Genomic DNA, 20,482 nt, shown 5'->3' with positions numbered 1-20,482 from the left:
ATGCACTTTCTATATGACCAACTTATCAGAGTACACTAGCGCTTATGGAGAAGATTAATGACACTCGTTATGGAGATGACTCTCAGCCTCACCTTTAGTAAGTAGGTTCCAGGTGTATTTCATCAGAGATGAAGTGAATTTCAGATAAACCTGTCTGTGTACAAGTATGTATTTCCCCTGCAAGCATTTTCCATCCACCACAATACTAAATATTTGTGTGCACATCACTGGTTTATTTGATCATTTTTAAAACCAAGAAGATATTCGCACAATGTCCTTCTATGACAGAAACAGAATTGCATATACAAACCATCTCTTCAGTAAGAATAAAACGGCCAGGAGTAAGCCAACGCGACTCTGACATCACCTAGTACGGAGCCATGCAGCGAATTATAAGACCGTGACTATGTCACTGGTAATATTATCTACAATATGGACCCAAGGAATCCATGCTAGTGAACAAGATAAACACATATAAGGGCTTATGCAATGGCCTGCAAGCTGTGTGGGAATACAGACGAGTCGGCCTATATTTTTAAAGCTGCAATCATTGAAAAGGCGAAACCAACCCGGCTTGCCTTTTAAATGAATGCAGCTTTAACAATACAGGCAGGCCTGCTGGAGTTCCTGCACAGCCTGCAATTCCAGAGCTTTGCACCAGCCCCATAGACATATAGGAACACCCAAGCAAGCTGCAGGACAATATCGACCAAAGCCTGCATTATATATTACTTTTCAATATAGATAAACGCACATCATACAAATGGAAACATGTCAGTGTGTTTATGTCTTTCAAAAAACTAAAACATGGGACGGTAAATGATCACATGGCCAACACTTATGTAGTCAGAGCAAACAGACATATCTGCATCTTACCAATAAGGACTGTATAATATAGTGCAGTCCTACCGTGCTTTGTCCCTTTGCCAGAGAATGCAAATCCCTTTCTCGCACATAGTAATCTTACAAAGTAAACATTATGACACACAAACAAACACACTTTTGTTACAACTGCAGCACTTGTGACATCTTTTCTTCTAAAAGATTCCTTATCGTGAAATGTTTCTAAGGTCCAGCAAAGGTGGTTGAACTTCATAAAGTCTCATCACCACTAAAAGACGTTCTACTCCTGCATCCTTGGATGTCCTGGTCCAGCGATTGCCGCTTGGCTGACACCACGCGATGGGAGCTCAGTCCAAACTAACGTGCATTAAAACCCCCTGGTTTGTCGCGCTCTTGGATTTTTTCATTTTGTCAATAGCCCGCAATAAATCTTTTTGTTGGATTGGTCGGATCTCCTCACAGGGGCTGGAAAAAAACAGAAACCATTATTTCCGGCTTGGAGAAACACAAATGCAGTCATTTTTGCTATTTGATTGGGGGCAAAATGTTTAGAGATCTAAAACTGCCAAAGAGAAATGATACACTGGTCATCTTTGGAAGCACGGTACCCCTGAGCATGCATCAGTGTGCCTAAACTGCATCACAGCCATTTGTACGGGAGGCAAGGTGCAGAGTTTGCAGAGGAGCAAAAGTTCATATGGGATAAGCGAGCTGTCTGGGGAAGTGAAGTGGGTCCTGGCATGGATAAGGCCTTGAACTTGATGGATGCAGGTCTTTATTCAGCCCTAACTACCATGTAACTATGTCCTGAGGAGCTATTTACACAGTAGTTTGAGCTTGAATGTTAAATCAGATCAAGAGGGGGAGAGGGAGCACCTTTAGAAGAGGAGTATGACACCATTTCCACACCACAAACAGATCTAATCATTACACCAGCTCAGAGATTAAATACTTGGGTGTCTTATTCTGCATTTTGTGAGGGCGATGCAATTCTTCGAGGCGCCATATATTTGCCCATTATTCTTAATCACCCATAGAGGTATACAGGAAAATGAGCAAGGATTCCTTAGCATAATATGCTGTAATATACTCATCCGGACATTTACTGCATTATATTGGTGAGAATTGAAACCCCATCCCCCTTACCATAATTAATATTGATACCATATATACTCGAGTATAAGCCTACTTTTTCAGAACATTTTTTATGCTGAAAAAGCCCCCCTCGGTTTTCCCAGTTTTTTGTTGTAAAATTAGGTGCCTCGGCTTATATTTGGGTCGACTTATACTCGAGTATATACGGTAATCTATATCTAATGCTAAGGAACGTTAATATAAGGTCATACTGGCGCATTACATATGGACGGCGTAAACCGTAACTATGAATTTGTATTTACACGTATATAATCTGGCCTTAGTTGTAATATACAAGATTACTGTTTGAATACAAAGACATTGCAAGCTTCCAACAACATACAAATTCTGGATATTACACACTACATCGAAGCTAGGTAATATTTGGGTATTGTGTACCAAGAACCATGACCTGCCAATAATAACATTTACCATACCATATTCTGGAAACACAGCAAACAGTATTATGCCAAACATGTAATCTGATGGGGCAGAGAGAGCAGAGCCAGACATGGACCAAACATATCTGTGGTAAAATATGAAGATGTCACACTGGTGGCAGGCTTCCCATAGTCTTAGATGTACTAGCTTTCTCAGACATCCGGGGAAATTTACTAAGATGGGAGTACTATTTCAGATGGGATCATCATAATCATATACTATCTAATATAATTTAAGAAGTTGGTAAATAAATAAAAAAGTAGATTCTGATTGGTTGCCCATAGCAACATCCCATTCTAAACAGATCTCCCATCTTAGTACATTTCCTCCATAGGGTGATCTTGTGTTCCCACTCCTACTAGCCGTAATGTCATACGGGAAGCAGTCATAAGATTAACATCCACAAAGAAAAAATATTGACAAATGTCGAAAGCACAAAGTCACCAGGTATGATGTTGACATTGTAGAAATGCTTATATTCTCAGAATGTCAACATTAGTGTTTGGCAGCAGGACAGAAGGGTTAGGCACCAGGGGGAGGACAGTGATAGGCTATGGATGTGTAGTGCCTTGCAAACCCATGCAGTTCCTCTTCCCTGCCTGGGGTGTCGCTCTCTCCTTTGGCGCTTTTAGCACAGGATGGTATGTATTTAAGCACTGATCTGCAGCCCAACCTGTGCTAGAAGTACCACAGCAGAGAATGGTGCTAGAATGAACGCTAGCGGCGTATGTTAGCATGAGGCACCCTCGGGAGTGTTAGGGACTTATCCGAATGCTGGTGAATTAGATGACTCCGCCAAAACTGTTTCTTATATGACCACTGGATCCTGTAATCCGCTGCTAAAAAGACAGCTCCCCCCTCCCCACTGTCAGAACCAGGTAAGATACAGATAGACCACCAGGGACAGTTCTTTGCATACAATCAAATAAAGCAGTTTTGAAATGCTGCTGCATGTTAACCTATTATACCACATCCGTGTCTTACATAGTAAAAATACACATGTTCATTAACTTCTCTTTTTTTATAATGGTGCAGAAATAAAAGTATATAATAATCCCCCCAATGAGGGATCAGCCCTAGTATGTATACCAACCTTTCCTCATAGCTGCTGGTCACGCATTCCCTGACACACAGCAGGGCAGCATCCCTGCACATCTCCTTCAGGTCACTTCCAGAGAAGCCATCAGTACCACTGGCCACCTGCACCAAATCCACGTGTCCGTCCACCTGGAGCACAAACGAAAGGAAAATAAATTAACCACTGCCTTCACATGGCCAACGCTAGAAAGCAGTACACACCGAAGGGTTAATTTACTAAAGCTTCTAAAAGTGAAAAGAGGTGATGTTGCCCATAGCAACCAGATTCTGTCTAACATTTTGTAGGATGCAATAAAGAAATGATTTGCAGAATCTGACCGGTTGCTTTGGGCAACATCACCTCTTCCTTTTCAATGTTCCCGATTAAGGAAACATGTTTAAACAACTCTGTATCCCAGTTAGTGCGATAACGAAGCAAATATTGTTATTTTAAAAACACTGCCCAAGTAAAGACAGAGGGAAAAAATTCTATAATTGCCATTATACTTTGACTCAGTTAGTGCAACCGTTAAGGTGCATACACAATAAACAATTTTTTGACCAACTTTTTTGACCAATTTCGTTCATTTCGGCCATTCTAAACGAAATTGGTCAAAATAGCTTTCAGTGTGTATGTGACAAACAACCAATGATGATGCGCATACCCGCCAGTTGTTCATCAAGGTTGTTCGTCAACTGTGTATGAAGCTCAATTTGGATATCTTTCAAAAAGAGTCTATAAACTGTAGCTAGATCTTTCGTATTTCATGTGTCGTCAATATCTTTCGTCCAGGACACTGGGTACAAGGGAAATGTCTTTCAACGAAATTGGTCAAAATAATTGTACAGTGTGTATGCACCTTAAGAGCATATGCTTAACATTGGGCCTAATTCAGACTTGATCGCAAAGCAATCAATGGCGCACTACAGGTGTGGAGAATAGAACATGTGCAGAGAGAGTTAGAAGTAGAATAAGGGAGAGATACGCACATTCTCATTTCTCAGTATAAGGTTAAGGATCGCCTCTCGCTGCCTTGTAGCCTGGAAAAGAAAAGACAAAATATTTCATTACTCAAGGGAAATAAGAGGACACAGACTGGGGTATTTTCCAAACATATCATACTTTAGTCAACGCAAACACTATTTCACTGTGTGGACTATGACTTGTGGTGGATTAAAGGATCACTAACATTCTTAAGAGTCATACACATGGGGCGATTTTTGACACTTTTCTAAGCGATCTATCTAGAAATTAAGCACAAATCGTTCCGCGCATACACGCAATGGCGATGTGCAGTCCCACAAACTTGCCCATAGCCAGTGTCCAATCAGAATACACAAAGAAAAACCATTTGTGTTGGGGCAACAAGAATAAAATATATTATTTATTGGAATACCTTAAAACAACCTCCACTGCTCCTCCTTTTTTTGGGTGCAGTTAAAGCTTTATTGCGGAAAACATTGCATTATGATAGAAAAAAAATCTGTGCAGTGGGAGGAAATAAGATTTGCCCTATTCATTCTCAGTGATAATTTTTCACATGGGCAAAAAAAATCCAGCACCAGCGAAAACCGCGTGGATCTGTGAATTCGCTGCAAATCCATGTGTTTTGGCGAATTCGCATCCGCAATTGCCATTTTTGCCAATGCCGATTTGACCCCCAGCAAAAGTGACACGCATGTGCGAAAATGGACGCAAAGATACGTATTAATTTACTTTTTTTTCCCCTGGTAAAAAAAAAAAAAAAAAGCAATGACCGAATACCCCCCAAATTGGTATATAGTTACAGTAAGGTGAAATATTTGCATAAAGCTCTAAATAATAAACTCCATTGCGAAGGGTAGAGTGTCTCAATTCATTGGATCTTGCGGTCATACAAAACCAAACTGGAGTAAATACTAGGAGTTTTGCTGGGGTGCAGTCCATGCACTGACCAGGCTTAGACTCATAACATGCATTTCGCTAGGGGATGGCTTGATTCCCAGGTTTATCATCAGGCCAGACAATGACAAGACACCAATTAAAATTACATATTACTATTAAAATGGAATATTGCTAAAACTGCATGGCTATGAGGGTTAGATTTCACACTAACTACCCACCTGACTAAATTTCATAAACATGGTGTAACTGTAACATACCGGCTGATTGATGTGAAATCTTGTGGGCATTCTTCTCATAATTGCAGTGTCGAGATCCTGAGGGCGGTTTGTGGCTCCCATTACTATCACCTTAATTGAACGGGGAAAAAAAAAGGTTGGTCTTACATCATTATTCATAAGGGATCACAAGATTTCTGTAGCACAAAACATGGTGAATATAAAGGACAATAGGTTACATAAGTACAGAATAGATAGTACAAATGAGATACCCATTTCATATAAAAGACATAAGTGTAGCTATATCAAACCTTCGATAGAGATCTAGGGGAAAATGTACTAGTAGCCAAGAGGTATATACCACACTGGACCAGATATCAAGCATATATACAAATATAAGAACCAGCTTTAGTAGTAAAAAGGTTAATCAAGTAATTTAATATGGCCGTCGGGAGATTGAATATCCCCCGTCTTTCACAAGATGGTGACCACACAACACAAGGCGTTTTGCATTTCTATTTAATACGCTGATGAAGCCGCTGACACCCCATAGGAGGTGGAGAAACGCGTCATACAAACTTAATGGTACCTTGACCGTCCTTTCTGGAGTTCTTAAAAACGGGACCCCATTTCTGCCAACTTAAAAGCAAGTACTGACACTTTTTCAATACAGCACTGTATTAACAGCGGCTGATTGTTTGGCAACAAACAGATATTGGGTCACCCTTTTTTTCTGTCTGGCCAGACAGTGGACAACTATTTGTGGTTACTGTGAAATATTGTGCCCCACATATACAAGGACACACTGTGGCTATCATAGCTGGATTTAACCTATCTACAGAGGTTTTTCAAATATTTCTCATGATTTTATTATATTTATTTTAATCACTGGCCAGTGTAATATGTATGTTTAATAAATTCTTGAATCTTTCTTTCTCTATACATTGATTCCAAGCGCGTGTTCATATACCTCTACCTTTCTTGTTTTACTCTGCGAGTTGGCCATTCCCGTTCACACTGATGGAACCTTCTAGGTCTTAGAGTTTTTAATTTAATTTTATTAAACTTTCCCATATGATATGCAATTGATACATATTTGCAGTTATTAACAACATGGCAAAATCAACAGTGTTTTTGGGCTAACAGGGATAAGCGCCGGTTTTTCACTTCTATTCAATATACAGTCGAAATATGTAACCCCTTTTCTTACAGTAGACCCAAGTGAAAATTTTGTGGTGGCTGTAGATTATACGGCTTTTCACCGTTCCTTTCATTTTTTTTTATACATTTTTAATGCCTGAAATGGCTACATCTGGGATGAAGGGTGTGTGATATACTGACAGAAATCACATATTCCCCATTGCTATTGCAATATATTACCTGACAGCTGTAGTCAGTGTCCAATCCATCCCAGAGACTCATGAACTGAGCTTTCATCATTGCTGTTGCCTCATGGTCATTACTTGACCGACTCCGAAGAAAAGAATCTTTTTAAAGGATAAAAGACAGATGTAATGGTTAACTCACACATTAACCAGCAATCTGAACATAAAATAAATAAGCTGCAAAGTTTCATCTAAATTTATGTTTTGAGCGAGAACAGCCCCTGTATAATCAGCATATGGTCGCTATAGGACTTTGTGAGATTAGTGTAATAGGCTCTATAACAGGGGTTGCCAACTCCAGTCCTCAACAGTTACCAACAGTTCATGTTTTCCAGACCACCTAGCAGGTGCACAAGTGCACTCTTTACTTACTGGCAAATTACAAAAGATTGAATTACTTCACTTGTGATTCTGTGAGGATACCTGGAAAATGTTAACTGTTGGTAGCTCTTGAGGACTGAAGTTGGCTACCCCTGCTCTACAGAGTAAAGCTGGCCATACATCAGAAAGATCGATCTTAAGATCGATTGCGCTCATGATTGTGTACAATTTCCCTTGAAATCCCCGGCAGTCCTTGGTGGGTTTTGGACACACAATCTACACACAATCGATCATACAATCAATCATACAATCCATCTACTGCATGATTGTGTACACAAGATGTGCACACAATCTGCATACAATCCATCTTACAATCAGTCATACAATCCATCTGCTGATTGATTGTATGATTATGTACATAAGATGTGCACACAATCTGCATACAATCCATCTTACAATCAGTTGAGATTGTATGATTGGGTACAATATCTTTCTGATGTATGGCCACCTTAACTAGCACAAAGAGGGTATCTTACGGTGCAATAAAGACCAGTATTAATATTGTGATTATTATTGGCAGACCACGGCAAAAATGATGATCCCCTATATAAAATACTTAACTTTCATTAATATTACAAGGAGACCGTAGTATATTTTAGCACAATTTATTAAGAAAAAAAGTTAGCACATGAAAGAAATAAAAGATCAAAAAAAAAAAAGAACTCACACTTGTGTGGGGTAAAGTTACACTATTTGGTCACTGGGACGTGAATGGATTTTATATTTGCCGATAAATGATTGTACTGGAAATTCAGCTATTATGCCTCTAATGGGGCCTACACACGTAGCAATGTGTTTAGACGAGCACTCAGAACGTTCAGCACACAGCGCTGCACAGCAATGTGCTGCTGAGTGATATGTCAGTGCCAGTGATCTCAGGTGAGAACACCCTCCCTGACACCCAGCGATTATAGATTTTTACAGCGTGCTGGATATGAATTGCCGGGGTGATAGCGACGTGCAGGGCCGTCCATCGCTACCGCACCTACACACACTGCGATGTAGGGCCATTTTCTGAGCAATGTAGTTAAATTAAGTAACATTACTCAGAAAATGGCCTGAAATCGACAGTTGTGTAGGCCCCATAAGTTTCCAAAATGCCTCAGTTCATTGTTTTGCAATGCAAGTGTTATTCCGCTAATTGCTCAGCACTGTATTAGTTCCTAAGTAATAATACGCATTAAGGTTATTCAATGCCAGATACAGCAGGCACAAACAGTCATACCATCCTCCCCAATACACATACTGTACTGTAGCTCTCGCATACTGATGAAGCAAGCTTTAAAAAGTGATAAAGTGGAGAGTGATAAACAACCAGCTACTAACTGCCATGTTACAGGCTGGCTTTGAAAAATTACAGTAAAGAGCTGATTGGCTGGTTATCACTATCCACTTTATCACCTTTTGAAGCTTGGTGCATGTGGCTTATTGTGTAGTTAGTCCGGAGAGAGTAAACGTATAATGGATACTCTTTTATCAATTTACCAGTGGTGGCTCCAGAGGTGGAGCTGCCGTGCAGTCCAAAGTTCAAATGTGGATCCACACCAACTGCCACATCAACCGCTGCCACACATCAAAACGCAGGACTGGGCTCGTGTGACTCCCCTATTTGAATTCTGGACTGTGCTGAGCCTCAACAGTAATTAACCATTTTCTACTCCGAGACCAACTGACATGTGCATAGAATAACTTCACATAATTCACTGCAGGGTAACCTCTAGATTTAGTAACAAGGGCAACAATTATTATCCAGGTCAGTGGTTCTCCGCCTCAACCCTCAAGTAACATTTTCCAAAGGGACATGTTTTCAGGATTTATGCCATGGAAAACAGGTGGTATAATTACTGAGCCAGTAGAATAAACGCACCTGTGCATGATTACCGAAAGCTACAAAACATGACCTGTTGGAGCTACAGGACTGGACTGGAGTTGAGATCCCCTGGTCCACAAACAAAGAAAATGCTTTTTTTTGTCTTGTTCTTAGCTGTGAATCGCTAATATGTGTGAAACTTCCTCAGGCAGTCTATACTACAGGAGACAGGCAATTTGTAAATGCTTTACCTATTTCATCAATGAAAATGATGGACGGCTGAAGTTTCACAGCCAGAGAGAACACAGCGGCCGCCAGCTTCTGAGATTCTCCGTACCACTTGTCAGTCAGAGTGGACGGCTGTAGATTGATGAAGCGACAGCCTGCTTCTTTGGCAGTTGCTTTAGCGATCAGCGTCTTGCCACATCCAGGAGGACCGTAAAGCAGCACACCTATAGAATGATACATTAATGCTGGCAATCATGGCTTTATGAGAAATAAGGCACACATATTACTTCATTATGTTTGACCGGTAAATATCTTAAAACTCCTGTAAACAAAGCATGAAAGGTCTTCTCCTTCAGTTCAGCACCTGGTAAGTTGCCCAGATCAGAGTAACCACACGTATGCTTTTTCAAGCATTGAACCTCTCTTTTTATTATATTCCTCATGCGCAGTAGAAGTTATAAGATAGCATACACTAAATCCAGCAACCACCTATACACCTTTGAGACATACTGTAGGGGTATATTCAATTAGTGTCAGATCCATCTGGACATTCATTTGCTGGAATGGATCTGACAATACTTATTCAATCAGCATATCCAAATCCAAATGTCTTATTTTGCAGCTGCTGCTCACATGGCCGGTGCCAGGAATGGGTGAGGGACAGTGGGAGGTGGCGGGATGGCGCAGAGAGAGCTGCTCTCATCCGGCCTGGTGGCAGGAACCCGTGAACGATGGAGGCGCCATCCTCCCTGCCTCAGTCTGACATTTTTTTCAAGTCGGATTCAGATTGCCGGAATCGGGACCAAAACCTGTCCGATTTGGCCGCGTTTTCGCCAAACGCGCGTGGCTCCGCGGCTATTCGGCAAATCCACGTGGTTTCTGATCGGTCATAAAAGCATATTAATGAATTTAAATCAATTACTTACTGTGATTATTGTGGCTAAAGCGCCACCTAGTGTAAATACCTATAGAATGACAGTACACTCTAATTGTGCAACTCTATATTTTATGAAGACATGTTTAAGAATGGAGAGAGTGTTCTATTTAGCAAAATACATGTACGCTTAATAAGAAAGGGGGAAGGCTGGTACCTTTTGGGGGCTGCAGCAGTCTTGAGTTCTCAAATAAATGCTTTTTCCTTATTGGTAGAATGACTGTATCTTTCAGATCTGTTATAACATCATCGAGGCCAGCGATGTCACTCCACGTCACCTGATGGGCAACATTATATGTTAGAACTTAGCGACAGCAGAATGTGTGCATTTATTAGTATATACTGGCTATTTATGATTGCTACAAAGCACTGATGCTAGCAGTTATACCATCCTTACGTCATTTTGTTAAATGCCCGCTATATCTCAGTATGCGTAACTGAACGCAAATGTAAATGAGATACTATGTAATATTCCATTAGAATAAACAAATAAAGTACATTTTCTTGGACATTTAGAGATAAGGATATTTTAGCAAAAATGTTATTCATTTAAGACATGTACAGTTAATAAAGCACATTGGGAAACACATTGCCAACCTAGCTATGCCTTGTAAACGATTGCCGTTTTAAAAGTATGGACCTTATTCTGATCCATACGCAACGCTGCGATGTTCACAGCATTGCGTGTGGATTTAACGCCGCAAGATGCTTGTACAAACGCACCCCCCCCCCCCGCCCTTCCGAATTCGCTCGCACGGCTGCGAATGGATGTTCGCCGACCATCATATGATTTGGCGTACACACAGACTTCAGGTCTTTTAGTTTTGAGTGTCCCTGTATGAGAACAGGGCGGAAGCTGATATCAGCTGCCCGCCCCCCGGCTGCCGCGTCACTGCCTCATTTCCATGGAACACACCCCACGCCCTCCGCCCACACTTGTGGGTACGAATGGGATGGCAAACTTACAGTTCGCCATGCCCATTCGCACCTGGCATCTGCACATGCGCATGCTCAGACGCCAAACATCAGTCCCCCGTACAAACGTGAGGGGGGACCGAATGGACGAGAATAAGGTCCTTTGTACATTCTCAGACTAAATCCCGGACCTCTGGCAACTCTCACCCTTTTACATTTACCCCCTGGTGTATTTCATTTTTTGGTAATAGTTAAACGGCTTCGAAATGCTTTAGACCAGACTAGATTATGCTATTTCTGCCCAAAATTCTTGCAAGAAAGGTAAAATTATTCGACACTCACCAGCATGCTGAGCGGATCAACGAGGTGTGCAGCGATGCTCATTTCATACTCTGTAAGCTTTACATTCTTCACTCCGATCTGTCTCATTAACTTCTCAGCCTGAAAATACAGAAAGGAGATACAGTAAATGCATTCTTGTAAGCACTGTCCAACCTGATATCTTCCTGGAAGGACTACAGGCAGAGGTGTGGCTGAACAAACTGGTTAACACTACACACACACACACACACACACACACACACACACAGTTTTCCATACTTACAGCCAACTGTTTTTTTTCATACAGCTCTTTACCTGTTTCTGGGCTTCCAGCTTCTGTTTCCTGGTCGGATCAATGGCATCTACCATCCATTTAATGGTAAAATAGGTGACGGCACCAAATATTGTCAACCTGAAGATCAGGCCAACAACTTCATTTCGGCTCAGAGGGCGAGAAAAGGCTTCCGCGTGGACCATTTTCTACAGGGAAAAACGTTCCCATGTTAAAAGGTTATCCTTTTTGCAATAAAAGATTACATATAAAATTCATTCTTAATACATTGTTTTATGTATATATATAAAAAAAAAAAATGAACAACGTGACAAAATTGTCTTTTCTAAGTGGCCTGTATTAGGCTTTGATGCTGTAAGGAGGCTACGGTTGTGCATGAGATTGACTCGGGAGCCACAAAGACGCAGCTTAAGCTGGCGAAACACTAGTGCGATTTGGCCCCTGTTCATCCGCTTACGACAGATCGGGCCAAGAAACGAGATAAAAAGTGGCAAAATCGCACGAGTTTGACATTAGATCCGATCAGCGTTTTAGTGCGCATCGGGTCACATTCGGAGATCGGACCTGCTGTACATAACAATAATCAGTATCGCAGGCCTCAGGTGCATATCATGGCTGTTTTTAGCATCTGCCATATACATTGCAAGTGATTTGGCAGCACCCTGAAGTCCAGCCCATAAAATAAATCGCACATAAAAATTAGATGCAGCTTGTGCCTCAGACAAGTCGCAATAGTGTATGGGGGCCTTTAGAAATATACTGTATACATAGTAAATATACATAGTTCTTACCATACATTCAGTGGCACATCCAGTATGGCAAGATTTGGACAGTTATTTGGCTGTTCCATCGAAACAGGAGTGCATCCAGGTTAACCTATTCAGGTATTCCTTAGTACACTACATGCATCAAAAGTTTCATCCCCTTCAGATTACCTGCCAATGGTACACCCTTAAGTGTCTTAATAAGTAAGTGTGTTACAGCTGTATAAGTATCCAAGGCTTGCTATAGACACCACTGAATGTAAGAGCAACTTGCGTTTTTCTTATATGGCCGAAGTTGCACTTGTTTTTTAGAAGCCTTCTTTCTGTCTTCTCTTAAGGAGCCCATACACGAGCACAGTACAAAAAGTATGTGTGGCATATACTTTTTGTACTAGCTTTACATCGTATCGCATGCACAAGGCATGCGAAGCGATATGTACTTTAAAAGTACAGAACGGACGCCCAGAACGGAGCGTGTATGGACTCCTTTACCACTTTATTTTTATCTAATGATGCAGAACAGGGACTCCGAGTCCCTCAAAGCTTGGTTATGGTACACTGTGAATGTTCTGCAATAAGTAGGCTTGCTTACCGAATTCCCTTTATGGATTTGTCAATCTAATTTCACAAATAATAGGTAACAGTTTCTAAAGTACAAAAAGCAGACACGAAGAAGCAATTTGTGAAAAAAAAAAAAAGCCCATCCTTCCTATTTCTGTACCAGTTAAGAACTAAGGGGTTCATTTATCAACAAGTGATCAAACTGATATATGGTGCTCCAACCAATCATCTCTTTACCGTCATGAATTGAAAAAGACAGTTGGGAGACGATTGGCTGGAGCACCATAGATCATACGCAACTACCGTAGTTTTAGCACTCGTTGATAAATAAGCAACTTTAGTTTCAGTCATTATTCTGAAGTCAATCATTTACTTTGTTATTAATGAATGCCAATTTTACACCATCAATTCACTCCATTATTTCATGACTGGGAAACGTTAACTCCTCTACATACTGAAATAGTGTACATCTGACTACTGCTAAATGTTCTGGTGCTATAAGGCTATTTATTCCCAATCAAATTCAAGCCCATAATTCATCTATGAAATTTACAATGAACATTGTGAATATTCTTCCTTATTTTTTGTAAAGCACTTTGTACTGCATTGTATGTACATTATGAAATTGTCTATATAGACATAAAGATCGATGGATTGATTCAGTATCTCAGGGAATTCACCAGGACACTGAAAAGTATAATGCACAGAGGAATCACAAACAATCCAAAAGCCATATCTAGGGATCTACAGTGCTGTGACAATACCAGTGACCATAGGGCGTAGGGAGGGCGGGGCCAGTGGAGCATGCGCTCCGGGCGCCGAATGGGGGAAAAGGGCGGCAGCAAGCCCCCCCAGCAAGTGAATCCCAGGCCGGGAGTCGGGACTCATTGCAATCTGCCGCATGCTTCTCCATTCTTTCCCCAGTCATATTGTGCGGTGCCCAATAGCGCTGCGCTTCTCTTCCATCCCAGTGTCCCAGAATGCTGCTGCAAGCTGCGTATGGCATTCTGGGAGTGGTAACCACTGGAGAGGAGAGGTTGAGACTGAGGAGGATGGAGGAACACTGCGCAGCTAACAGCTGAGAACGCTGTAACAGTGCTTCCTCCCAGACAGAGAGATGAGCTGCTACTGTGTCTGTCAGCCCAGAGCATCTATCTGCCCATGAAACGTGTGTGCTGTCGGCTGAGACCACCACGGTGAGGACAGTTTTTAGTGTGTGGAGGACGGGATTGGTGTATTTGTGCATTCAGTGTGTGGGAGAGAGAACTGAGTGGGGGACAGGGAGGTTGGGTCTGTGTAATTGTCAAGGAGAGAAGGATATGGTTGAATGGTATGGGTGAAGCATTTTTTCTGTAGGGGAAATGGACTTATTCGCAGCTTTGCGTCTGGTTTAAATGCTGTCCACACTAATGCTGCCGCCCCCCCCCCTAGCATGTCGAGTTCCCCTGCTCATGTGCGAATAGATGTTTAGCACCATCGCCCTACCACGCACGGGAGCCGAGCACAATGAGTTTATCATAATCACCCATTCAGCATGCAAATCGATTGACTAGAAACATCACAGCTGAGCTGCACATTCATTTATCTGCTGAGAGGCTGGCCGGGCCCTGGTTACATTTTAGGGGCATGGCCTAATCACCGGGGGCTAAAAATGTAGTTTAAAAACATTTTGGAGCAGGTGGAGCCAGGGAGCCAATTTGCCAGCGACATGTGCTGCTGCTGCCCAGGAGGGGAGTGGGTGCGGCAGAACAGGGCTCACACCAGACCCCTCCATCAATCCCGGGTTGGGGTACTTAGTACCCCTCCATTCCCGGTGACCAGCAAGTGTCAGTAAACACAGGGCCACAGAGATGCCTAGATCTCCTCATCACCAGCTACACAGGGGCAACAGCCAGGTGGCTGCAACAATGAGAGCAATTATGGGCACCACACAGAGGACAGATGCCCCATACACAGGGACAGATGCACACAGATCCTCACTGTCACACAACTGGAAGGGACCAGCATACCCCAGCCACACGTAACGGTGCCTGGTAAACAGTATCCACGTGTATTTGCAGATGGCTGTGAGAACACCTTACTGTCTAGTCACGCCATAACCCTTTGCACATAATCTAACACGGTGTCCCCTTGGAATAACTTTCTATATGACTGTACATGTTCCCCCACCTGTTTATATTATTTATACTGTATGCTGTTTACTTGTTACCCACCTGGCTGCTGCACAGCAAACCAAAAACGAATTCTTAGTATACGCAAGTATACATGGCCAATAAAGCTGATTCTGATCCCGTGTGGGCGATCAACGGGAGCAATCCAGAAGGGCGTGGGCCACAAAAGCTGATGCTGGATATGGGGCGGGCAGCTTCCTGCGTGAAATGCGAGCAGTGCAAGAAACCTATTTTTTTAAGCAGAATATGGCCGTGGCTGGGTGTGCTTGTGGGAACAGCCGGGTAGAACGATCGTCAATACACTTTATAAAAAATAAAAAAATCTTTTTGTACTCACATCCGAAGGAAAAATGCTAAATATGCTCTATAAAAAAAGTCTTGCCATTCTTTTTTAATTACAAACATCACTGTTACTAGAAAAAATGTAAAAATGCTGGCCGCAACCCCCCCCCCCCCCCCCAGGGCTGCAAATGGATGATTTGCATAATCATCCATTTGTAGCCTTGTGTGTGTGTGGGAGAAACCATTCGATGTTTAGCACCCTGTGCACAAAGCAGGCAGGCTGACGTCAGCTGCCCGCCCCATTCCTGGATTTCCCTAGTACCGTCCAGCGTTTTTATGGGAACGCCTCCAAAAAATCTCTGGCCGTTCCCACGGGTTGTACCCCCGCGCCACCGCCCCACGTCCTGCTAGGTGCGAGCAGGATGACGAATCTGTAGTCCGCCATGCCCGCTCCCGCCCTGTGTCTGCACATGCGCAAAAATATGTTTGCGCATGCAAAACATTGGTCCCCCGTGTGAACGCACAGGGGACCAAATCTATTTGAATAACCCCCGTAGTGAAGAAAGCAGTGGCCTGCAAGGATGACAGTATAAACTAAACCCCTATATAGCATACTTACAGGAGTGCGGTGCCGCCGGTGAGACCTTTCCTAAACTGGATCCAGATTAGCCGGTTATCTTTATGATCTGCGCAGTAACATTATAAAATTCGGTGTGTATGTACACGGAATGAGAGGGATGACAGGGAGTTCCAGCCAGCTCAAAGGAAACCATTAAAGTTATCATCCATGGAAGATATAAGGTAATGTGTACCCAGTTCTAGACCTGTCGTATAAACATGAAATACTTTCACTTTCTTTTTCCTGAAAACATGCCCCATCATGCACAGCGGCACAGGTGTCAGGATGTGGGTTGGATTCAGTATTTTCCTGTTCATCACAAGTCTGTACTAGATAGATACTTAACAACATGTATGAACGTTAAGGAATAACCATGAGTAACAGGACATAAAGGGTGCAACCACCAACGAAATAAGTTGAATATATGAGGCAACCTGGAACTATAATAGATAGTCCTCACTTAACAGCCAAATTTAATTACTTTTCCATGACCAGGTTGCTAAAGAAATTGCTTGTGAGGCACTGCATACCTAATATTTATTACGTTTCTAGATTGTAAGCTTGCGAGCAGGGCCCTCCTACATTTTGACTGTCTGTAAATACCCTGTTTGTTGTATCACTGTCTCCTTTGTAAAGCGCAACGGAATATGCTGTGCTATATAAGAAACGGTTAATAAATAAATAAATAATATAGCGCACACATATTCCGCAGTGCTTTATGGAGAATATGTGAACATTCACATCAGTCCCTGCCCCAGTGGAGCTTACAATCTATATTCCCTATATTCTTGTCCCTCTCCTCTTCTCCCTCTACACCACCTCTCTGGGCACCCTCATCAACTCCTATGGTTTTCATTACCACCTTTATGCTGATGATACCCTAATCTATCTCTCCTCCCCCGACCTATCCCCATCACTCCTGTCCAAGGTCTCTGAATGCCTCACGGCCATCTCAGCCTGGATGACCCAACGCTTCCTGAAACTAAACATGGCTAAAACTGAACTTCTAATCTTCCATCCCCGAACATCCCCTCTTCTCCCACTATCTCCATCAGCATTTGTGAAACCGAGATCACCTCCACCGACCAAACGCGCTGCCTCGGTGTCATCATTGACTCCTCCCTCTCTTTCACCCCCCACATTCGTGCTCTCTCACAGTCTTGCCGCTTTCACCTACGCAACATCTCACGCATCAGACCATTCCTCTCCACTGACGCGACCAAAATTCTTATTCATTCTCTTGTCATCTCCCGCCAACATCCTTCTCTCTGGGCTACCTCTCACCCGCCTCACACCTCTCCAATCCATTCTTAACGCTGCTGCTAGGCTCATCTTCCTCTCCCGCCGCTCTACCTCCGCCTCCCCCCTCTGTCTATCTCTTCACTGGCTCCCCATTCCTTTCCGAGTTCTCTTTAAACTCCTCACCTACAAGGTTCTCTCCTCCTCCACCGCTCCTTACCTCTCTTCACTGATCTCTATCCACACTCCCTCCCGTCCTCTTCGCTCCATCGCCGACTGACCTCTCACAATCACCTCCTCCCACTCCCGTGTCCAAGACTTCTCTCGCGCTGCCCCCGTGCACTGGAACAACCTCCCGCCAACCCATCAGGCTTTCTGATTCCCTTACCTCCTTCAAGCGCTCCCTCAAAACCCATTTTTTTCGACTAGCCTATCCCTCCTCCGTTCCTACTTATACTATTGTTTTTCTTTCGTCCACCAACCTATTTTTAGTATGTTAACTCTTATGAGTAGGGTCCTCCTTCCTCACGTACTCACCCTACCTCTTTACCTCACCTGTGCTCCTGTCCTGTTCTTCCCTTCCTCTACTTCATCTTCAGTCTCCTCGACAATTTTGACACCTACTTCTGAACTGATGCTGATTTTATTTCTACCAGCTATACCTCTATTCATACTGTATTTTTCAACACACCCTGTACGTTACCTTGTAATTTGTTTTTTGTTTGCTATGTACGGCGCTGCGGACACTTTGCGGCGCCTTATAAATAAACGTACTACTACTACTACTACATGCACACGTACATTGACATTCTAGGGTTAATTTATTGGGAAACCAATTAGCCTACCAGTATATTTTGGATTGTGGGAGGAAACCCACGCAAGTACAGGGAGAATATACAAACTCCGCACAGTTAGGGACATGGTGGGAATCAAACCCGTGATCTCAGTGCTGTGAGGCAGTAATGCCAACCATTACACCATCCGTACTGCCCCAGTATTCATATTTACATTAATACAGGTAATAATTTATTTTAAATATATAAAAGATCTAAAGGAAACTCCAACTTAATAACGTTGTTCTACTTTGAATAACTCTTACATACTCTACGGTACAGAACGGGAAATTATAAAATGGATATGACAGCCAATGGTAAGTCTAGGCGTCACTAAGCAGGTAGGTGGCTAATTGAGCATCTGTATTCGAAATATGACCCTCTCCCATTGCAGATGTGCTGGGGATTATGCAAACACCGAACCTAGAGAACCACATGATAAAGCCAAGGTGGTGAATAAAGAACTGCTAATGTAGGACATATCCCAATAACATTGTACTGCGCTGGCCAGGCTGCATAATGACATGCAGAACAGGTTAACTGACTGCAGGACTGGGGAAAGCAGCACAGGGATGTGCCAGTAACCAGCATGGGAGCCTGCTGTGACCTTCCCCAGCCCCCTGGCCTTTAATTCTCCCGGCGACACGTTTTGAACGAGAAAACACGGCCTGACAGGAACGAGCAAGTCGCGGGCACAGCGTGAGGGACAGGAACACGCGGGAGGCACGGATGCTATACTTACGGCGAGGTGACACAAGCGATCCAGGAAGTGAGGGCAAAGCCGGTGGTGTGTGGGGGCCAGGTGCTGGTGTGACACATTCCGGCGGAAGTAACGCTCCCCCTCCCCACCGCAGTTCGGTTCCGCTTCCCCCTGTGGTGAGCACCGGCACATACATACACATGCTTATTACATACTGTGACAACACTGCAGTATTCTTCCTTTACCGGGTCCCGCCGCCTCATGCTCACTTGTGCAGAAAGGTTTCTTACTAATTAGTTTTAAATGAGATTTTCATCAGTAAGTACTGGTGCTGTTCAAATGAAGTGTGAATTTGCAGATCTGCACCACAAGATAGCAGTAACACGGTCTAAATCCTCATTCCTAAACTGTTTTAATTATGACAAAAGTATTTCATTGAGAAAGAAAAAAACATTAAGTTAATTGTGTTTAGATCTCATCCTTAGTGTCAGTTATGTGGTAATGGACAGGATACACTTATGTTTGCCCACAATTGTCCACATATTGGGCATAAATAATTTAATAAACGAAGTGATATAGGAAGGTGTTGGTATTATACAAATCTCCAGGATACCATCTGGATACAAATTATCAGCAGACAGATAACAAAGTTGCTACATGTTTCTTACTGCTCATAGTGTCACAAGTATCCGCTGATATAGACACACTTTCTTATAAGACATAATTTGGCAATTAAGTCATAGAAACATAGAATTTGACGGCAGATAAGAACCACTTGGCCCATCTAGTCTGCCCCTTTCTTAAACATGTTACCTCAAACCATATTTGATCCTTATTTTTTTGTAAGGATATCAATATGCCTATCCCAAGCATGTTTAAATTGTACTACTGTATTTGCATCTACCACCTCTGATGGGAGGCTATTCCACTTATCTACTACTCTTTCTGTGAAGTAATTCTTCCTCACATTTCCCCTGAATCTTCCTCCCTCTAGTGTCAGTGCATGTCCTCGTGTTCTGTTGCTCCTCTTCCTGTGAAGAATGTCTCCCACCTGTACCTTGTTAAAGCCCTTGATATATTTGAAAGTTTCTATCTGTCTACCTTGTTTGTCTGTCTACCTTGTCTTATTCAGGAAAGGGGACATAAATTTATACCCAGTGAGGTATTCTCCAATACTGTACATACTATTATATATTATATGTTCTGTGTGTGTGTGTATATACAAACTTATTTTACCATGAATTAATAAACGTTAAGTTTTATTTAAAATAACAAAAGGGGAATTATTTAATTTTGTAATTATACAACCCTTTAACACACTAAACGCCAACACAGTAAAACGTTAATATAAGAGTGCCCCAACAAAAAGACAGTATTTGAAACGTTTTTCAAAACGGGTCAGAGCAAGTTTAACCCCTTTCACACCGCATGTAAATACCTGGTCTAAAGCAG

The 20,482-nt window shown here is 42.5% G+C and overlaps 1 protein-coding gene across 2 annotated transcripts; it reads right to left on the bottom strand.

Moving 5' to 3' along the window:
* Positions 1-212: 212 nt before the first annotated feature.
* ATAD1 (ATPase family AAA domain containing 1) lies at positions 213-19,225 on the bottom strand. Of its 2 annotated transcripts, XM_083149059.1 has the most exons (11): positions 19,073-19,090; positions 16,259-16,325; positions 11,885-12,049; positions 11,591-11,689; positions 10,491-10,611; positions 9,423-9,623; positions 6,976-7,082; positions 5,638-5,727; positions 4,486-4,536; positions 3,512-3,645; positions 213-1,308 (listed from the first exon to the last, which is right to left on the bottom strand). In XM_083149059.1, the coding sequence occupies exons 3-11, from the start codon at positions 12,044-12,046 to the stop codon at positions 1,191-1,193; spliced, it is 1,083 nt and encodes a 360-aa protein (XP_083005185.1). In that variant the 5' UTR covers positions 12,047-12,049; positions 16,259-16,325; positions 19,073-19,090; the 3' UTR covers positions 213-1,190. The 2 variants fall into 2 exon arrangements, with proteins under 2 accessions (XP_083005185.1, XP_083005184.1); XM_083149058.1 differs by lacking the exon at positions 16,259-16,325 and having other exon boundaries at positions 19,073-19,225.
* Between the last annotated feature and the right edge of the window lie 1,257 nt (positions 19,226-20,482).

The sequence above is a fragment of the Crinia signifera genome, chromosome 6 (assembly GCF_055691185.1).
Source record: "Crinia signifera chromosome 6, ASM5569118v1, whole genome shotgun sequence".
Classification (NCBI taxonomy): domain Eukaryota; kingdom Metazoa; phylum Chordata; class Amphibia; order Anura; family Myobatrachidae; genus Crinia; species Crinia signifera.
Note: the sequence above shows the minus strand (reverse complement) of the source record. Positions and strands in the feature narration are given on the sequence as shown.